This window comes from Scyliorhinus canicula, chromosome 10 (assembly GCF_902713615.1).
Source record: "Scyliorhinus canicula chromosome 10, sScyCan1.1, whole genome shotgun sequence".
Classification (NCBI taxonomy): Eukaryota; Metazoa; Chordata; class Chondrichthyes; order Carcharhiniformes; family Scyliorhinidae; genus Scyliorhinus; species Scyliorhinus canicula.
The window spans coordinates 190,160,191-190,179,283 of NC_052155.1; the positions used below are offsets into that span (position 1 = coordinate 190,160,191).

The 19,093-nt window shown below is 49.0% G+C and overlaps 1 protein-coding gene across 1 annotated transcript in view; it reads right to left on the minus strand.

Annotated features, from left to right (window-relative positions):
• LOC119972168 (BMP-binding endothelial regulator protein-like) overlaps positions 1 to 19,093 on the minus strand; it is a 113,385-nt gene that overhangs the window by 91,428 nt on the left and 2,864 nt on the right. The window contains exons 2-3 of the mRNA XM_038808496.1: positions 9,956 to 10,055; positions 1,348 to 1,430 (exon numbers count right to left, since the gene is read on the minus strand). Of these exons, the coding sequence (XP_038664424.1) occupies positions 1,348 to 1,430; positions 9,956 to 10,055 (183 nt within the window). The remainder of the gene's footprint in view (positions 1 to 1,347; positions 1,431 to 9,955; positions 10,056 to 19,093) is intronic.

Sequence of the window (19,093 nt, forward strand, 5' to 3'; positions counted from 1 at the left end):
CACACCACTGATGTTCGGGCCAACACCACACAACATTTAAACACAAGACTGGCTTTAATATTCAACAGTGTTAACCCGGGTCCCTGGCACTGTGAGGCAGCAGTGTTAACCCGGGTCCCTGGCACTGTGAGACAGCAGTGTTAACCCGGGTCCCTAGCACTGTGAGGCAGCAGTGTTAACCCGGGTCCCTGGCTCTGTGAGACAGCAGTGTTAACCCGGGTCCCTGGCACTGTGAGACAGCAGTGTTAACCCGGGTCCCTGGCACTGTGAGACAGCAGTGTTAACCCGGGTCCCTGGCACTGTGAGGCAGCAGTGTTAACCCGGGTCCCTGGCACTGTGAGACAGCAGTGCTAACCCGGGTCCCTGGCACTGTGAGACAGCAGTGTTAACCCGGGTCCCTGGCACTGTGAGACAGCAGTGTTAACCCGGGTCCCTGGCACTGTGAGGCAGCAGTGCTAACCCGGGTCCCTGGCACTGTGAGGCAGCAGTGTTAACCCGGGTACGTGGCACTGTGAGACAGCAGTGTTAACCCGGGTCCCTGGCGCTGTGAGGCAGCAGTGTTAACCCGGGTCCCTGGCACTGTGAGACAGCAGTGTTAACCCGGGTCCCTGGCGCTGTGAGACTGCAGTGTTAACCCGGGTCCCTGGCGCTGTGAGACAGCAGTGTTAACCCGGGTCCCTGGCGCTGTGAGACAGCAGTGTTAACCCGGGTCCCTGGCTCTGTGAGACAGCAGTGTTAACCCGGGTCCCTGGCGCTGTGAGACAGCAGTGTTAACCCGGGACCCTGGCGCTGTGAGACAGCAGTGTTAACCCGGGACCCTGGCGCTGTGAGGCAGCAGTGTTAACCCGGGTCCCTGGCACTGTGAGACTGCAGTGTTAACCCGGGTCCCTGGCGCTGTGAGACAGCAGTGTTAACCCGGGTCCCTGGCACTGTGAGACTGCAGTGTTAACCCGGGTCCCTGGCACTGTGAGACAGCAGTGTTAACCCGGGACCCTGGCGCTGTGAGGCAGCAGTGTTAACCCGGGTCCCTGGCACTGTGAGACAGCAGTGTTAACCCGGGTCCCTGGCACTGTGAGACTGCAGTGTTAACCCGGGTCCCTGGCACTGTGAGGCAGCAGTGTTAACCCGGGTCCCTGGCACTGTGAGACAGCAGTGTTAACCCGTGTCCCTGGCACTGTGAGACTGCAGTGCTAACCCGGGTCCCTGGCACTGTGAGACAGCAGTGTTAACCCGGGTCCCTGGCGCTGTGAGACAGCAGTGCTAACCCGGGTCCCTAAACCCTCATCATCCAATCGACCCAAACACAATTACACACGATTAAGCACAATAAGTTGAAGGAACACATACCTGACACGCCCGCATTATGCACGGTTTGGAGGGCTCCAGCCAGGTTGCTGAGCTGTTGTATATCTTTCCGTCAAACACACACTCTTATGGAGAGAGGAGAGACAAGAGTCAGATTGTCAGCATGTCCTGGGAACCATAGGAAGGAAAACCACAAAACAATTAAAATTCCCGTACCAGCCTCCCCGAACAGGCGCCGGAATGTGGCAACTAGGGGCTTTTCACAGTAACTTCATTTGAAGCTGACTTTTGACAATAAGCAATTTTCATTTTCATTTCATTTCAAGTTGAGAAAGGGGTGGCACGGTGGTGCAGTGGTTAGCACTGGGAACACGGCGCTGAGGTCCCAGGTTCGATCCCGGCTCTGGGTCACTGTCCGTGTGGAGTTTGCACATTCTCCCCGTGTCTGCGTGGATTTCGCCCCCACAACCCAAAGATGTGCTGGTTAGGTGGATTGGCCACGCTAAATTGCCCCTTAATTGGAAAAACAAAAATAATTGGGTACTCTAAATTTTTTTAAAAAGAAGAAAAAAAGTTGATAAAGGACATCTGATTCATCATTCATCATCCCGATGGCCCATCCTCCCTATCCAAACATTTACTGGAATGATGCAGAATAGGAACCATTCAGCCCATCGCATTTGCTTGTTCTTTGAAAGAGCAAGTCAATGTATTTCCCTCCCTTTGCTCTTTCCCCAGGCCTTGCAAATATATTCCCCATTTCATTGATCCCATTGCCGTGGAAAGTTCCTGCTGAATCAGCTTCCAGCGCCCTTTCAAGCAGCAGCTTCCAGATCACAGCTCGCTGTGTGTGAGAAAATAACTCTCCAAGTTCCTCTCGGGATTTTTTAATGATTGCGGAGGTTTTTGCCTGTCAGGAATGATGACAGAAATGACCTCTGACTAATTTCAAACCGTGAACCTTTGCAACTTTCTTTGCGTCAGATTGAAATCGACACAACATTCTGAACGAAATGGGCCTGTTGTAAATTTCGGGTCTGCACACAAGGTGTTATCTCCAGTGATCCTACCCCATCTGCCCCCAGCAGAAACACCAGCCTCCATTGGCTTCCTGGTCAGAAAATCTACTATTTGTGCCGATCCTCGAAGCACCAACCACTATCGTGACGACCTTTCATTTCAGCATCATTTAACCTATTACAGCAATCTTACCGTTCACAAAGTCCGCCCCAGCAGGAAACAAAGAATTCAGATTCTAATGTCATCAGGTTTGTAGGTTTGGAGACCGATTTTGAGACTATCTAAACCATAAGACGTAGAAGAAGAAGGAGGCCATTTGGCCCATCGAAACTACCCCCACTGCCTGTTAACTGTGATTGTAGCACTAACCGTGTAATCTTGCCCCAGACTTAGATGGGCTGATTGATAAATGGTGAATTAATAGACTGTACGAGACACGTTTTCACTATTGGGCAAAGTCTTGTCCCTGTTCTGTGAGGCTCCCTCAACTATAATATCGAAGGATTTTTGGGAAGCTTGAATCTATTTATTGGGTGTACAGGGTTGTGCCTTTAGAGAATGGAGCCAATGATGGGGAATCATAGAATTTACAGTGCAGAAGGAGGCCATTCGGCCCATCGAGCCTGCACCGGCCCTTGGAAAGAGCTCCCCACTTTAGCTCACACCTTCACCCTATCACCATAACCCAGTAACTCCCACCTAACATTTTGGACACTAAGGGCAATTTATCCTGGCCAATCCACCTAACCTGCACATCTTTGCACTGTGGGAGGAAACCGGAGCACCCGGAGGAAACCCACGCAGACATGGGGAGAACGTGCAGACTCCGCACAGTCACCCGAGGCTGGAATTGAACCTGGGTCTCTGCCACAATGAGGCGGCAGTGCTAACCACTGTGCCCCAAAGACTGGAGCAGCTGGGATTGTTCTAAAGCAGAGAAGGAGATTTAACTTTCAAAATCATGAGGGAGTTTGATAGAGTAAATCTGGAAAAGCTGTTTCAGGTGGAGGTGCAATCACAGATTTTAAGATAATCTGCGAAGGAGGAGATGGGGATCACGCGAGTTGTTGAAAATGAAAAAAGAAAATCGCTATTGTCGCAAATAGGCTTCAGTTAAGTTACTGTGAAAAGCCCCTAGTCGCCACATTCCGGCGCCTGTTCGGGGAGGCTGGTACGGGAATTGAATCGTGCTGCTGGCCTGCTTGGTCTGCTTTAAAAGCCAGCGAATTAGCCCAGTGAGCTAAACCAGCCCCCAGTTATGATCTGGAATGTGATCTGGAATGTGATCGGGAACGTGATCTGGAATGTGATCTGGAATGTGATCGGGAACGTGATCTGGAATGTGATCTGGAACGTGATCTGGAATGCGATCTGGAGTGTGAGGCTGGAATGTGATCTGGAACATGGTGCGGAATTCTCCGACCCCCGCAGGGCCGGCGCAAATCACGCACCCGTTGTGGCCGGAATTCTCCGCCACCCGGGAATCGGCGGGAGCGGGAATCACGCCGCGCCGATCGGCGGGCCCCCCCGCAGCGATTCTCCGGCCCGCGATGGGCCAAAGTCCTGCCGCTGTCAAGCCTCTCCCGCCGACGTGGTTTAAACCACCTCTGTGCCGGCGGGATTGGCAGTGCAAGCGGGCCCTCAGGGTCCTGGGGGGGCACGGGGCGATCGGATCCCGGGGGGGTGCCCCCACGGTGGCCTGGCCCGCGATCGGGGCCCACCGATCGGTGGGCGGGGCTGTGCCGTGGGGGCACTTTTTTTCTTCCGCCGCCGCCACGGCCTCCACCATGGCAGAGGCAGAAGAGACCCCCTCCACCACGCATGCGCCGGTGGTGGCGTCAGCGGCCGCTGACGCTCCGGCGCATGCGCAGACTCACACTGACCGCCGAAGGCCTTTCGGCCAGCCCCGACGCCGATCGGCATAGCGCCAAAGGCCGTTGGCACCAGTTATGCCGCCAGTCGGCGGAGCGGGAGCCACTCCGGCGCGGGCCTAGTCCCTAAATGTGTGAAGAATTCACCTGGTTGGCGCCACTCCGGGACCCCCCGCCCCGCCGGGTAGGGGAGAATTTCGCCCATGATCTGGAACGTGAGGCTGGAATATGATCTGGAATATGAGGCTGGAATGTGATCTGGAACGTGAGGCTGGAACGTGGTCCAGAATGTGATGTGGAACGTGAGGCTGGAATGTGATCTGGAACATGATCTAGAATATGATCTGGAACGTGAGGCTGGAATGTGATCTGGAATGTGAGGCTGGAATGTGATCTGGAATGTGAGGCTGGAACGTGAAGCTGGAATGTGAGGCTGGAATGTGATCTGGAACGTGAGGCTGGAATGTGAAGCTGGGATGTGAAGCTGGAATGTGATCTGGAACATGAGGCTGGAATGTGATCTGGAATGTGAGGCTGGAATGTGATCTGGAACATGAGGCTGGAATGTGATCTGGAACATGAGGCTGGAATGTGATCTGGAACGTGAGGCTGGAATGTGATCTGGAACATGAGGCTGGAATGTGATCTGGAACGTGAGGCTGGAATGTGATCTGGAACATGAGGCTGGAATGTGAGGCTGGAACGTGAAGCTGGAATGTGAAGCTGGGATGTGAAGCTGGAACGTGAGGCTGGAATGTGAAGCTGGGATGTGAAGCTGGAACGTGAAGCTGGAATGTGATCTGGAACATGAGGCTGGAATGTGAGGCTGGAATGTGAGGCTGGAACGTGAAGCTGGGATGTGAAGCTGGAATGTGATCTGGAACATGAGGCTGGAATGTGAGGCTGGAACGTGAAGCTGGGATGTGAAGCTGGAATGTGATCTGGAACATGAGGCTGGATGGGCGATGGAGACAGAGTCAACAATAACTTTCAAAGTGGAATTAGAGAAATCCTTTTTCAGGCTGATGTGGTAAGAGCAGGTGGAGCGGTTCGAGGGGGGGCATTTGGAGTGAGACTGAGGGGAGGAGGGACTGGGGGCTGGGGTGGAGTGGGACCGAGGGGAGGGACTGGGGGTTGAGGGGGACAATGGGGGGGGGAGGTGGAGAGGGAGTGGGGGGGGGTGGAGTGGGACCGAGGGGAGGGACTGGGGGTTGAGGGGGGCACTGGGGGGGAGGTGGAGAGGGAGTGGGGGGGGGGGGGGGGGGGGTGTGGAGTGGGACCGAGGGGGTGAGGTCTAACAAAGAGCGATGGACTGAATGGCTTCATTCATTGATGAATTTCTTTATCTTTGATTATTTCCAAACTTGACCCTTGACCCTTGTATCTGTGAGGATTCTGTGTCTCCCAGTTTCCAATGCAGATGCTCTGAATGTTTCAGCAAATGAACCATGATAAAAGAGACAGATGTGGTTGAGGGTGTGGCTGTGGGGAATACAGGAAGTGAAGGAGCTGGTCTGATACAAGTATCTGGTTTCAAAATATTTCACTCAACATCTTTTGATTTTGTAAATAATTACAGTCTGAAGAACCTTGGTTTGACAATGTGAAACTTAAACAGAGAGCCACCCAGTTTCATGGTGCTTGTGTCTCTATAAATAGGAATTTAGCTCCCAATAATTGTCAAAGACATTTGGGGCCAATGGTCTACTTCTGGCTGTAGTTCCCCACAAGACTCCAGACTGAACAGGCAGATCTTCCCCTGGCTGTCTTGCTGCTGGGGTCTTGCCCCCTGAACAACAAACAAGAAAGAACCAAAAGAAAAATCAGCCCAGCTTGATCTCCCACCGGCTGGGGGGTCCCCACTGTGCCTCCCCCCCCCCCCCCCCGGCTGGGGGTCCCCACTGTGCCTCCCCCCCCCCCCCCCCCCCGGCTGGGGGTCCCCACTGTGCCTCCCCCCCCCCCCCCGGCTGGGGGGTCCCCACTGTGCCTCCCCCCCCCCCCCCCCCCCGGCTGGGGGGTTCCCCACTGTGCCTCTCCCCCCCCCCCCCCCCCCCGGCTGGGGTTCCCCACCGTGCCGGATGCGCACCCCCCCCCCTCCCCCACCCCGGCTGGGGGTCCCCACTGTGCCGGATCCCCCCCCCCCCCCGCTGGGGTTCCCCACCGTGCCGGATGCGCACCCCCCCCCCTCCCCACCCCGGCTGGGGGTCCCCACTGTGCCGGATCCCCCCCCCCCCCCGGCTGGGGTTCCCCACCGTGCCGGATGCGCACCCCCCCCCTCCCACCCCGGCTGGGGGTCCCCACTGTGCCGGATCCCCCCCCCCCCCCCCCCCCCCGGCTGGGGTTCCCCACCGTGCCGGATGCGCACCCCCCCCCCCTCCCCACCCCGGCTGGGGGTCCCCACTGTGCCGGATCCCCCCCCCCCCCCCCCCCCCCCCCCCGGCTGGGGTTCCCCACCGTGCCGGATGCGCACCCCCCCCCCCTCCCCACCCCGGCTGGGGGTCCCCACTGTGCCGGATCCCCCCCCCCCCCCCCCCCCCGGCTGGGGTTCCCCACCGTGCCGGATGCGCACCCCCCCCCCTCCCCACCCCGGCTGGGGGTCCCCACTGTGCCGGATCCCCCCTGGCTGGAGGTCCCCACTGTGCCGGACCCCCCACCCCCGCCAGAGGGTCCCCACAGTGCTGGACCCCTGGCTGGGGGTCCCCACTGTGCCGGATCCCCCCTGGCTGGGGGTCCCCACCGTGCCGGACCCCCCCCCCCCAACCCGGCTGCGGGTCCCCACCGTGCTGGGGGTTAAATAAAGTTAGATATGGACCAGGGGAATTCTGGTCCAATCCCTCGCCTGTTCCAAGTGAAACATTTGCTATAATTAGTTTCAGTGATCGTGGATTCGGGGATGAAATATCCCCGGCTCTCACAATCTGCTTTCCTATTGCTAATGTTGTGGTTATGTTGGTTATGTTGGTTATGTGTGGTTATATGTGGTTATGTTGGTTAAGTGTGGTTATATGTGGTTATGTTGGTTAAGTGTGGTTATATGTGGTTATGTTGGTAATGTGTGGTTATGTTGGTTATGTGTGGTTATAGGTGGTTATGTTGGTTATGTGTGGTTATATGTGGTTATGTTGGTTATGTGTGGTTATATGTGGTTATGTTGGTAATGTGTGGTTATATGTGGTTATGTTGGTTATGTGTGGTTATATGTGGTTATGTTGGTTATGTGTGGTAGCCATGCCCGATAGTGGCGGTCTTCGGGGTTTCAGACCAGCCAGATCTATTCCTGGGGAGTAGGACGGACGCCTCCCTGATCGCCCGCCGTAGAATCCTGTTCGGCTGGCGGTCAGCAGCACCACCCAGAGCTGCAGACTGGCTGTCCGACCTCTCGGAATCTCTCCAAATGGAGAAAATCAAATTCGCCATCCGAGGGTCGGACGACGGCTTCCACAGAACGTGGGAGCCATTCACTCAAAGCAGAAGAATAGCCAGGTAGCCAAGAATCAGGGGAAAGTTGCCAAAGCGTGAGAGGGAGGGATAGACCGGGAGGGGGGGGGGGGGGGGGGGGGGGGGGAGGAACAGCTAACCCTAAGAGGAAAGAGGGGGGGGGTTGGGGGGGGAAACAGTGAAGAGATAGTGAACAATAGAGGAGAATCAGGGAGGTGGGGGGGGAGACAGGAAAATGACAGTCGGAAGGAGGGCACGGGATCCGAAAACAAACTTGGCATCTCCAGGAACAGAGAACAAGGCGAAAGACGGGAGGAACGGCAGAAGCGGAGGTGAGCACGAGATGGCAGCGAGATCCGTCCGGGAGAAGCAAGCGACAACACCAACACCAAACCCATTTGAGTATTGCTCACTGTAATTGTTTCTCCGGCACCTAAATGTATATTTACCTCCCCAGTCTCCACCCCCCCCCCCCCCCCCCCCCCCCCCCCCCCCCACCAACAGTCGCCCACTTATGTGTTGTAAATAATTTTGCCAGGTGTACAGAGTTGCTGCTGTTGAGCTGGGGCACAATACCCTACCAGTTATTCTATTTTACTTTTTATTTTATTTTTTATTATTACTTTTTTGTTGGTATGTTTGGTGTGTCCTTCTCTTCTATATATATATATTCCTTATTCTCTGTACATAACTGTAAATATATTTTGTTCAAAAACCCAATAAAAACATTTATTTTTTTTAAATGTTGGTTATGTGTGATTATGTGTAATTATGTTGGTTATGTGTGGTAATATTGGTTATGTGTGGTAATGTTGGTTAGTGTAGTTATGTTGGTTATGTGTGGTAATATTGGTTATGTGTGGTAATGTTGGTTATGTGTAGTTATGTTGGTTATGTGTGGTAATATTGGTTATGTGTAGTAATGTTGGTTATGTGTAGTTATGTTGGTTATGTGTGGTAATGTTGGTTATGTGTAGTTATGTTGGTTATGTGTGGTAATGTTGGTTATGTGTGGTAATGTTGGTTATGTGTAGTTATGTTGGTTATGTGTGGTAATGTTGGTTATGTGTGGTAACGTTGGTTAGTGTAGTTATGTTGGTTATGTGTGGTAATGTTGGTTATGTGTGGTAATGTTGGTTAGTGTAGTTATGTTGGTTATGTGTGGTAATGTTGGTTATGTGTAGTTATGTTGGTTATGTTGGTTATGTGTGGTAATGTATAGTTATGTTGGTTATGTGTAGTAATGTTGGTTATGTGTGGTAATGTTGGTTATGTGTGGTAATGTTGGTTATGTGTGGTAATGTTGGTTATGTGTAGTAATGTTGGTTATGTGTGGTAATGTTGGTTAGTGTAGTTACGTTGGTTATGTGTGGTAATGTTGGTTATGTGTGGTAATGTTGGTTATGTTTGGTAATGCTGGTTAGTGTAGTTATGTTGGTTATGTGTGGTAATGTTAGTTAGTGTAGTTATGTTGGTTATGTGTGGTAATGTTGGTTATAGAACATAGAACATAGAACAGTACAGCACAGAACAGGCCCTTCGGCCCTCGGTGTTGTGCCGAGCAATGATCACCCAACTCAAACCCACGTATCCACCCTATACCCGTAACCCAACAACCCCCCTCTTAACCTTACTTTTTAGGACACTACGGGCAATTTAGCATGGCCAATCCACCTAACCCGCACATCTTTGGACAGTGGGAGGAAACCGGAGCACCCGGAGGAAACCCATGCACACACGGGGAGAACGTGCAGACTCCGCACAGACAGTGACCCAGCCAGGAACCGAACCTGGGACCCTGGAGCTGTGAAGCATTTATGCTAACCACCATGCTGCCCTAATGGTTATGTTTGGTAATGTTGGTTATGTGTAGTTATGTTGGTTATGTATGGTAATGTTGGTTATGTGTAGTTATGTTGGTTATGTGTGGTAATGTTGGTTATGTGTAGTTATGTTGGTTATGTGTGGTAATGTTGGTTATGTGTGTGTATTTGTGCAGACCGCCTGTTCCTGTGTGCTTACTCTGCACTGACACATAGAGAGTGAGTGGTCATTGGGCCAGGTTATCAGGTGGTTCCCGACTTGGGTTTTGTGTCCTTTGGAGTCGAGGGGAGCAGTAAGAAGCAAGAGGGTCAATTGGTCAGTAATCTGGATTTCTGACTTGGTAAAAGGTTGAGTAAGGCTGGTGATTGGTTCAAGCTGACTAACACTGTGAGTGACGCTGTGACTGACTGCACAGAATAAAATAAAACAATGATCACACATGACCTGTGTGAGGCTGTCAGTCAGAATCACAACCAAAGGCAGCAACATTAAAACACCTTTGCATTTTTCACAACAGCCTCCTCGCTGTTTGATAACGAGAGCACACTCTTTATGCAGCGTAGGACATTTCTCTCTCGTACATCTCACTTCTTTGTTCTATGAGTAATAAACAAAAGAATAATTGATCAGTAAAGAAATGCAATAAACCAGGAATCACATGTATACAGGCAGATCAACATGTGTAGAGGGCAGCACGGTAACACAGTGGCTAGCACTGTTGCTTCACAACGCCAGGGACCCGGGTTCGATTCCCCGCTTGGGTCACTGTCTGTGCGGAGTCTGCACGTTCTCCCCGTGTCTGCGTAGGTTTCCTCCGGGTGCTCCGGTTTCCTCCCACAAGTCCCGAAAGACGTGCTGTTAGGTGAATTGAACATCCTCTGTGTACCCAAACAGGCGCCGGAATGTGGTGACTAGGAGCTTTTCACAGTAACTTCATTGCAGTGTTAATGTAAGCCATGTGACAATAAAGATTATCATAATAACAAACAGCAGAAACTAACAATTGAGAAGAGTTCCGGATTATCAAGAGAATACAGGGACTGAACCAAACTCTCAAACTTTGCCAGTTGTTAAATTTGTTTTCATTGATTGGCCCAAACTTTTTGATTTAATTTGAATGTAAATGTGGCAAAGCAGCGTTACTTTTACACAGTATTTACAGCACAAAGGGTCCATGCTAGTGTTTATGATCCACATCATTCTCCTCGCACCCCAACAGAAAATCGGTTATTTTCTTTGCCAGATAATTTGTGTGAATGATTTACTTCAGATGCACACAAATGTCCTTGCTTATTCTCACCTCTCCAGAACCACTGGCCTTGAAGGGGGGAGCACATTTTTACCAGAATAATAGAATAATAAAGGGTCAAATCATGAGGACAAGTTGGATAGATATGGGTTGTGTAACCTTCAGAATTAGAGATTAATTGAGGTGTTTAAAATGATTAAGGGATTTTGATGGGTTAATTCCTCAGAGTGGGGGAGGGAGAATCTGTTCAGGTGATCAGGCGCCAGAATGTGGCGACTAGGGGCTTTTCACAGTAACTTCATTGAAGCCTACTCGTGACAATAAGCGATTATTATTATCATTATTTCAGGAAGTACTTCACACAAAGGGGAGTGGAAATCGAGAACTCTGCCACTCAGAAGGTTGTAATGATGCACACAGGTCAAATGGAGCTTTAGATATTCACTGACCAATACTGGTTTCTCAATGAGAAAGTGAATAGAAGAGAAGGTCTTTGATACTCAGGAATGGCCTCTTCACTGCCCACTCTATGGGCAGTACAACATTCACGTTGATATTTTTACTGCTTTCAGTTTAAGACATCTGCAGTTGAGTTAATAAATTTCAATCCTGGCCGGCCATAAACCACTACATAAGGTTGAACAAAATTCCTTTGCGATGGCATAAACCTGTTTTTAGATTTGCAATTCTGCTTTCTATCTTTCATGAAATCAATAAAATTCGAGTAACATCTGTGTCAAATTCAGTTAATGAAGTGGTCACGAGAGAGACGGAATTCAATAATTGTACCTCTGCAGCAAACTCTAATCATGGTTCATCAATGCAAAACCAATGATTAATGTAATAATGTGCCATACTGCAGATTGAGGGCTACATATTCATACCAGACTCCTTTCCCTGGCTTCTTAATGAAGGATATCATTCATGATTCATCGCTTGCTAATAAAATAAGTAGAAAATGACGTGACTCCTCTTGAAAATCAAACAGAAAACCTGCCACAAGTTTGCATTGTTTGGTTGGTGACCTTTAACCTATTCAGGAAATGAATTGATGATTGCTTCAAATGTATTTCTCTTATTTAATTAACCGTACTCCAGTTTATTTGAAAAAAAACCCTTATTACAGGATTTTGGGTATAAAGGTAGGTGTCCCGTTGTCTTACTAAGCCACTTATGTCAGGCAAACTCCAGGTTTAAAGGTTGCTCTGAAGTTAGTTATCCAAGGCTCTACAATTGGTTTAATGGCCCAAAGAAGACAAAACAGGCCATTCGACTGACCGATGGTGACCTCTGTGGCGGCCGAATGTCAGCTAAGGTGCCGACAACTCGGTGTGGAGTTTGCACGTTCTCCCCGTGTCTGCGTGGGTTTCCTCCGAGAATGTGGATTCCAGAGCTACACACAGTACTCTACTATGGCCTCACCAACGTAATCATAAAATCCCAGCCTGGCCATTCTGGGTGATGTCAGGAAGTATTTCTTCACACACAGGAGAGTGAAAATCTGGAACTTTCTTCCCTTGTGGCTGCTGGGGAGAACTGGAAGATTCGAGACTGAGAATGATCTGAGGGATAAGGAGCAAAACGGGGGGAGGGTGGAAACAGAGTTGAGATATAGGTCAACCATGACCTGATTTAATGTTGGATTGGATTCGAGGGGCTGAATGGCCTCTTCCTGTTTCGACACCGCTACAAAACTAACACCCAGACCAGCACCAACAGATGGACAGGCTGGGATACAGAACAAAGGCATGGAGCCGAATCTCAAAAAGATGTCAAACTCCAGAATCACCGTGCTGTCCTCCAAGTGTGCTGCAGCCAGGAAATTCACTGATTGGCAGATATTCATTCTCCTTAACCTCTAATTTAACATTCTTCACCTCTCCACTTCAACACTAAGTGCAGCATTCAGTTGGTCAGCGGGGTCAAATGTCACAACTTCCCCAAGCCCACCCTTTCCCCTGATGACATTGTTTCAAGTATGAGCAGAATCACTGGGTTTTGGGCAGGGTTAATGGATGCAAGCATCACATAGAATATTGTCGAACAGAGAGACACGTTACTGAAGCTTTTCATTCAGCGCCCATCAGGACAAACACAAGAATTCCAAATTTCAAACAATCACAGCACTTTTCTGGCTGTTCATGCCGATGGGATGTGCCGGACCTTTTGAAGAAAGTCTCGAGGAAGGTGTAACCCCTTCTAATCAAAAGCCTAGTGGGGATATGTTTAAATATATTCAAGAAGTGCCAAGGTTTGACGAGAAAGATGTGGAAGGCTTTTTTTAATCTCATTTGAGAAAGTAGCGAAACCGCTGAAGTGGCCAAAAACCACGTGGATAGTGTTGGTTCAAACAAAATTAGTTGTTAGAGCAAGTGAAGTGTTTGCATCACTATCAGAGGAGGTATCTAGGGGTTACGACAAAATGAGAAAAGCCTTTTTAAGTGCATATGAACTAATGCCGGAAGCCAACACAGAAGTTCAGAAATCGACGAAAGAATCAGGTCAGATGTGTATAGAATTTGAAAGGAAATAATTTTGATAGGCGGGCAAGAGCATGAAAAATAGACCAAACGTTTGACACTCTTAAAGAAATGGTTATTTTGGAGGAATGTAAAAGACTCATTTCCCACAGTAGTCAGAACTCATGTGGAAGAGCAAAGAGTTAAAACTGCTAGACAGGCAGCAGAAATGGCAGCATCTTTTGAATTAGTTCAGAAATTAAGGTTTGGCTTTGAACAACAATTTCAATGAGTGAAGGATAGAAGCTGGGGAAATGGGAATCGGGGTAAAATCTCCAATAGGAAGATGGTGTGGTGGTTGGAGGTCAATCATCCCAGCTCCAGGACATCACTGCAGGAGTTCCTCAGGATAGTGTCCTAGGCCCCAACCATCTTCAGCTGCTTCATCAATGACCTTCCTTCCATCATAAGCTCTGAAGTGGGAATGTTTGCGGATGACTGCATAATGTCCAGCACCATTCGCGACTCCTCAGATACTGAAGCAGTCCTTGTCCAAATGCAGCAAGACCTGGACAATATCCAGGCTTGGGGCTGACAAGGGGAAAGTTACATTCGTGCCGCACAATGACCATTTCCTGCAAGAGAGGATCTAACCATCGCCTCTTGACGTTCAATGGCATTACCATCACTGAATCCCCCACAGTCAACATCCTGGGGTTACCATTGATCAGAAACTTAACTGGACCCAGCCACATTAATACTGTGGCTACCAGGGCAGGTCAAAGATTAGGAATCCTACAGTGAGTAACTCACCTCCTGATCCCCCCAAATCCTTCCCACCATCTACAAGTCACAATTAGGAGTGTGATGGAATACTCTCCACTTGCCTGGATGAGCGCAGCTCCAACAACACTCAAGACACTCGACACCATCCAGGACAAAGCAGCCCCGCTTGATTGCTCCCCCTTCCACAAACATTCAAACCCTCCACCACCGACGCACAGTGGCAGCCGTGTATACCATCTACAAGATGCATTGCTGTAACTCACCAAGGTTCCTTAGGCAGCACCTTCCAAACTGATCCTACCATCTAGAAGGACAAGAGCAGCAGATACCTGGGAACCCCACCACCTGGAGGTTCCCCTCCAAGTCACTCACCACCCTGACTTGGAAATATATTGGCCGTTCCTTCACTGTCGCTGGGGCAAAATCCTGGAACTCCCTCCCTAACAGCACAATGGGTGTACCTACACCTCAGGGACTGCAGCGGTTCAAGAAGGCGGCTCACCACCACCTTCTGAAGGGCAACTGGGAATGGGCAATAAATGCTGGCCTAACCAGCGACTCCCACATCTTGTAAATGACTAAAATTAAATTAAAAATTAGGATATGCCAGTGGAGTTTATTAAAGTGGGAAAATAACCATGGTAGCAGCTGAAGAGATGGAAAAGAGTGACCAGCCTCAGGTTGGTTGATAAAAAGTGTCAGATCTTTCTCAGGATTTTATTTGTGATGGCAAGGTTTGCTTATGTGTACAAGGTGGAGTAGGTAAGGAGGGTGAGATCCTAAGGGATACATGAACAAATCAATCTTTAACGGTGAAAGATAAGGAGATATGTAGCTCAGAAGGAGTATTGCCAGAAAAGGTGGTAATATGTGGGATTACTGGTGAAGTGAGTAGTGTTCCATTATGTAAGGTAAGGTTAGAGAGTCTGGTAAAAAATGGTGAAGTGGTGGTAGCAGTAATATAGAAATTACCTTTCCCAGGGAAGTGGGTGTATGGGCTAGAGTGGGGAAGTAGGCCTGGGGGGGTGGGGGCTCTTTCACAGGGTCCGTGCAGACTCGATGGGCCGAATGGACTCCTTCTGCACTGTAGGAATTCTATCATTCTATGATTGCCACTGGTTGAGACAGGGGAGGAAATCGAGCATGAAGAGAGGGAGGCTGAGGTTCAAATGTCAGAAACAACTTTGACCTGATGGTTAATAAAGAACCAGAGCAGGCGGGGGAGGGTGTGGATATGTGAAAGATTCAGAGGTAAAGCATTTATATCAGAAAGCATATACAGAGATAGAATCTGAGTATATACTGGAGTGCATGACATTAGAAATAATGCATGAATGAGGAAGTGGAGATCTTAGCATATTAAGCAGATGAGAAATGAGCAGAGGTTCGTCAAGTGCTATTACCTGTGGGTTATAGAAAGGAGGTTTTGTGGGCAGTGCCTGAGGTTCCAATAGGGAGTCATTTAGGAGTAAAGAAAAATCAAGCAAAAATACAAAAATATTTTTATTGGCCTGCACTGCATAAGGATATAGTTGAATTTTGCTGTACATGTCAGGTGATAGGGAAACCTCAAGCGATAATCAAACCAGCACCTTTAATACCCATTCCGACATTTGAGGAACCTTTCACTTGGGTCCGAATTGATTGCGTGGGACCTTTTCGTACAATGGAAAGTGGGAATCAGTATTTGTTGATCATAATGGATTTGTCTACTAGATTTCCAGAGGCCATTCCATTACAGAATATTACAGCTAGGAGGTTGTAGAGGAGTTACCTAATTTGTTTTTACCAGATATGAACTGCCAAAAGAAACCCAATTAGATCAGGGATCAAATTTTCTGACAAAGTTATTCAGGGAAGTTATGGATAGTTTCGGAGTAAAGCAATTTAAATCCACTGTGTATCATCCAGAATTGTAGGCAGCGTTAGAAAGGTGGCATCAAACTTCAAAGACCAAGTTGAAGGCCTGTAGTCAGGAACATCCAGAGGATTGGGATAAAGGAATTCCATTTGTACTATTTTCAATTAGGGATGTACTTAATAAATCAACTAAATTCAGTCCATTCGAATTGATTTTTGGTCATGAGGTGAGAGAAGCACTTCAATTGATCAAAGAGAAATTAGTGAGTCTGCATTTGGATCTTCCATTGTTGGACTATGTGGGACTAAATTTTAGGGAGCAATTAACTGGGGCTGGTGAGTTGGCTGGAAAGCATTTAAAATTGTCACAGCATGTGATGAAAAAAGAGGCGGATAAGAAATCAATAGTTTTGTTAGTGGGGAAAAAGTACTAGTATTGTTACCAATGGTAGATGAACCATTAAAAGCAAAATTTAATGAGCCTTATCAAATTGAAAAGAAGTTGAGTGTGGTGAATTGTTCGATAAGAACGCCAGACAGAAGGAAAACTAAAAAGTGTCATGTTAATATGCTCACTACGTATTTCGATAGAGAAAAAAGAAGGTGTTAGTCATTGTAACTCAGTGAGAAGAGATAAATCCATCTGATTCTGAATTTGCCATTAGTTTGACAATAAGGGGGCGGCACGGTGGCACAGTGGTTAGCATTGCTGCCTACGGCGCTGAGGACCCGGGTTCGAATCCCGGCTCTGGGTCACTGTCCGTGTGGAGTTTGCACATTCTCCCCGTGTCTGTGTGGGTTTCACCCCCACAACCCAAAGATGTGCAGGTTAGGTGAATTGGCCACGTTAAATTGCCCCTTAATTGGAAAAAATGAATTGGATATTCTAAATTTATAATTTAAAAAAATAAAAATAAAAAATAAAAAGTTTGACAATAAGGAAGTAATCAAACATTTCGATAAATTATTGAGTTACCTTCTGGAGGAATATCAAAGTGACCTGAAATAGTTATTACAGTCACATAGAGCTAAACGTGGGAACAAACTAGGAAGTACAAAGGTGATTATACATGATGTAGATGTAGGAATTGCTGTTTCAATGAAGCAACATCCATATAGACTCGATCCACTAAAGTTAGCACAGGTACAAAAGGAGATTAAAAGCATGCTTAAGAATGATATCATTGAAGTGAGTTGCGGCAATTAGAGCTCGCCTATTGGGATGGTACCAAAACCAGATGGAACGCAATGATTGTTTGTGGACTATAGGAAAGTCAATTTAGTTATGAAGTCAAATTTGTATCCTATTCCTCATTTGGATGACTGTATTGAAAAGGTGGACAAGCAAGAGACTTCCGGTGATGGCGGGCGGGATGCAGCTGCACACCGGAGGGCTCCCGTTCGGCAACAGAATTTTCGGGGTCTTAAAGTCCGGTCCCAGCAGCAACAGAGGCTGCAAAAGCTGTAAGAAGGCACAATGAGGGGAGATGCCCAAGTTGGGGAAAAAAACGGCCTTGAAAAAAGTGGTTAATGAAAGTACGCCGGGGAGCAGAAAGGTCACCGTGGGGACTGCAAGGAAAGCGGAGGCTGGGGCGCCGGGGGAGGCCACATCGCTCACAGCAGAAGAAATAACCAAGGTGATGGCTGTGGAACTTGAAAAACAGTTCACAAAGCACATGGAAGCGATGAAGAAGGAGATGGGGGCGGTATTGAAAGTGCTGGTGGAGGAGGCGATTGCCCCGGTGAGGGCGGCGGTATCAAGTGCAACGGCGGAGGTGCGGGAGCAAAGTGAGACACTGAAGGAAGTGGAAGAGGTATTATCGCAGCACAGTGATCAACTCACCTCGATGGAGAAGGAGATGCGGAAGGTGACAGAGACCAACAAGGGTCTGCGAGCCAAAATGGAAGACCAGGAAAACAGATCCAGGCGTCAGAATCTGAGGATCATGGGTCTGCCCGAAGGGGTGGATGGCCCGAGGCCGACGGAGTATTTTGCCACGATGTTGGCGGAGCTATTGGGGGAGGGGGAACGATCCCTCTCGATATGAACTGGATCGGGTCATGGAAGCCTGTACCAAAGGCGAGTGAGCCGCCAAGGGTAGTAACTGTGCGTTTCCGTAGGTACAGTGTGAAGGAGAAGGTCCTGTGCTGGGCAAAGCAGAAGTGGGTGGTGCAGCGGGCTGGAGCTGGTATACGCATGTACCAGGACTTTACGGTGGAGCTGGCGAGGAGGCGGGTTGCCTTCAGCCAGGTGAAGAAGGCACTGTACATCAGTAAGGTGCAGTGCAGCATTGTATATCCAGCTAAGTTGAGGGTGACTTACAAATCCAAGGACTTTTATTTTGGGACAGTGGAAGTGGTGGAGGAGTTTGCGAAGGCAGAAGGACTGTGGCAGAATTGTGAAATGGGACTGAGAGCGGGTCATGTACCGATGTAGCCTCATGTAACTTTAATTTTTCACTGCGTGTGAGTGTATGTACTAAATGAGTCAACGCTGTATATTTGGACAAGGGAAGAGTTGGGACTTTCATTTGCAATAATGGTTCTTTGGGGCTTGGGTGTGTATGCGGGGTCTGTGTGCTGAAGGGGATTTCTTGGTTTTTCCTGGGACCCGGCAAGGGGGAAGGAGACCCGGGCGGGGGCCTCCATGGTGGCCGGTTTAAGCCGGCCAGTGAACGGGAGTGAGGTGGGGGGAGGGGCTGCGGCCATTGGAGCCTGGCAGAACAGGTTTAGGTGAGTCTAGCCGGGGTGAAAAGTTGGGGGAAGGAACCGAGGTTGGGGGAGGAGTTCGCAAGAGGAAGTGGAGGGGAGGAGTCTGGGAGGGGGGGGGTCTACAATTCATGGGTATCATTCACGGTACTCTTTCGGGGATTGGATGGCATTGAATATGGGGGGGGGGGGGGGGGGGGTGGACTATATATGTCAACAGTGACCAGGGGCGATTCCTGATTCCTTTTTCTTTTTTTTCTCTCCTTGGGAGGTTTAGTTTTATTTGATGTTTATATTGTCAGGTGGGTCGTTGTTTGGGGGATGGTGGTAGGATGGGATTGTTGTTGTTGGTAGGGGGATTGACATCGTATTCGTTACCGTTTACTGTTTGTTGGTGGGGTGTAAATTCTGAAAATGTGAAAATGGAGAATAAAAATATTTGTAAAAAAAAAAAAAGGTGGACAAGCAAGTTTTATTCCCAAACTTGACTTGCTGGAAGTACTTTTATCAGAAAGGGTGAAGACAGTTTCTGCTTTGGTAATGCCAAATGGTCTGTACCAGTTTAAAGTTAT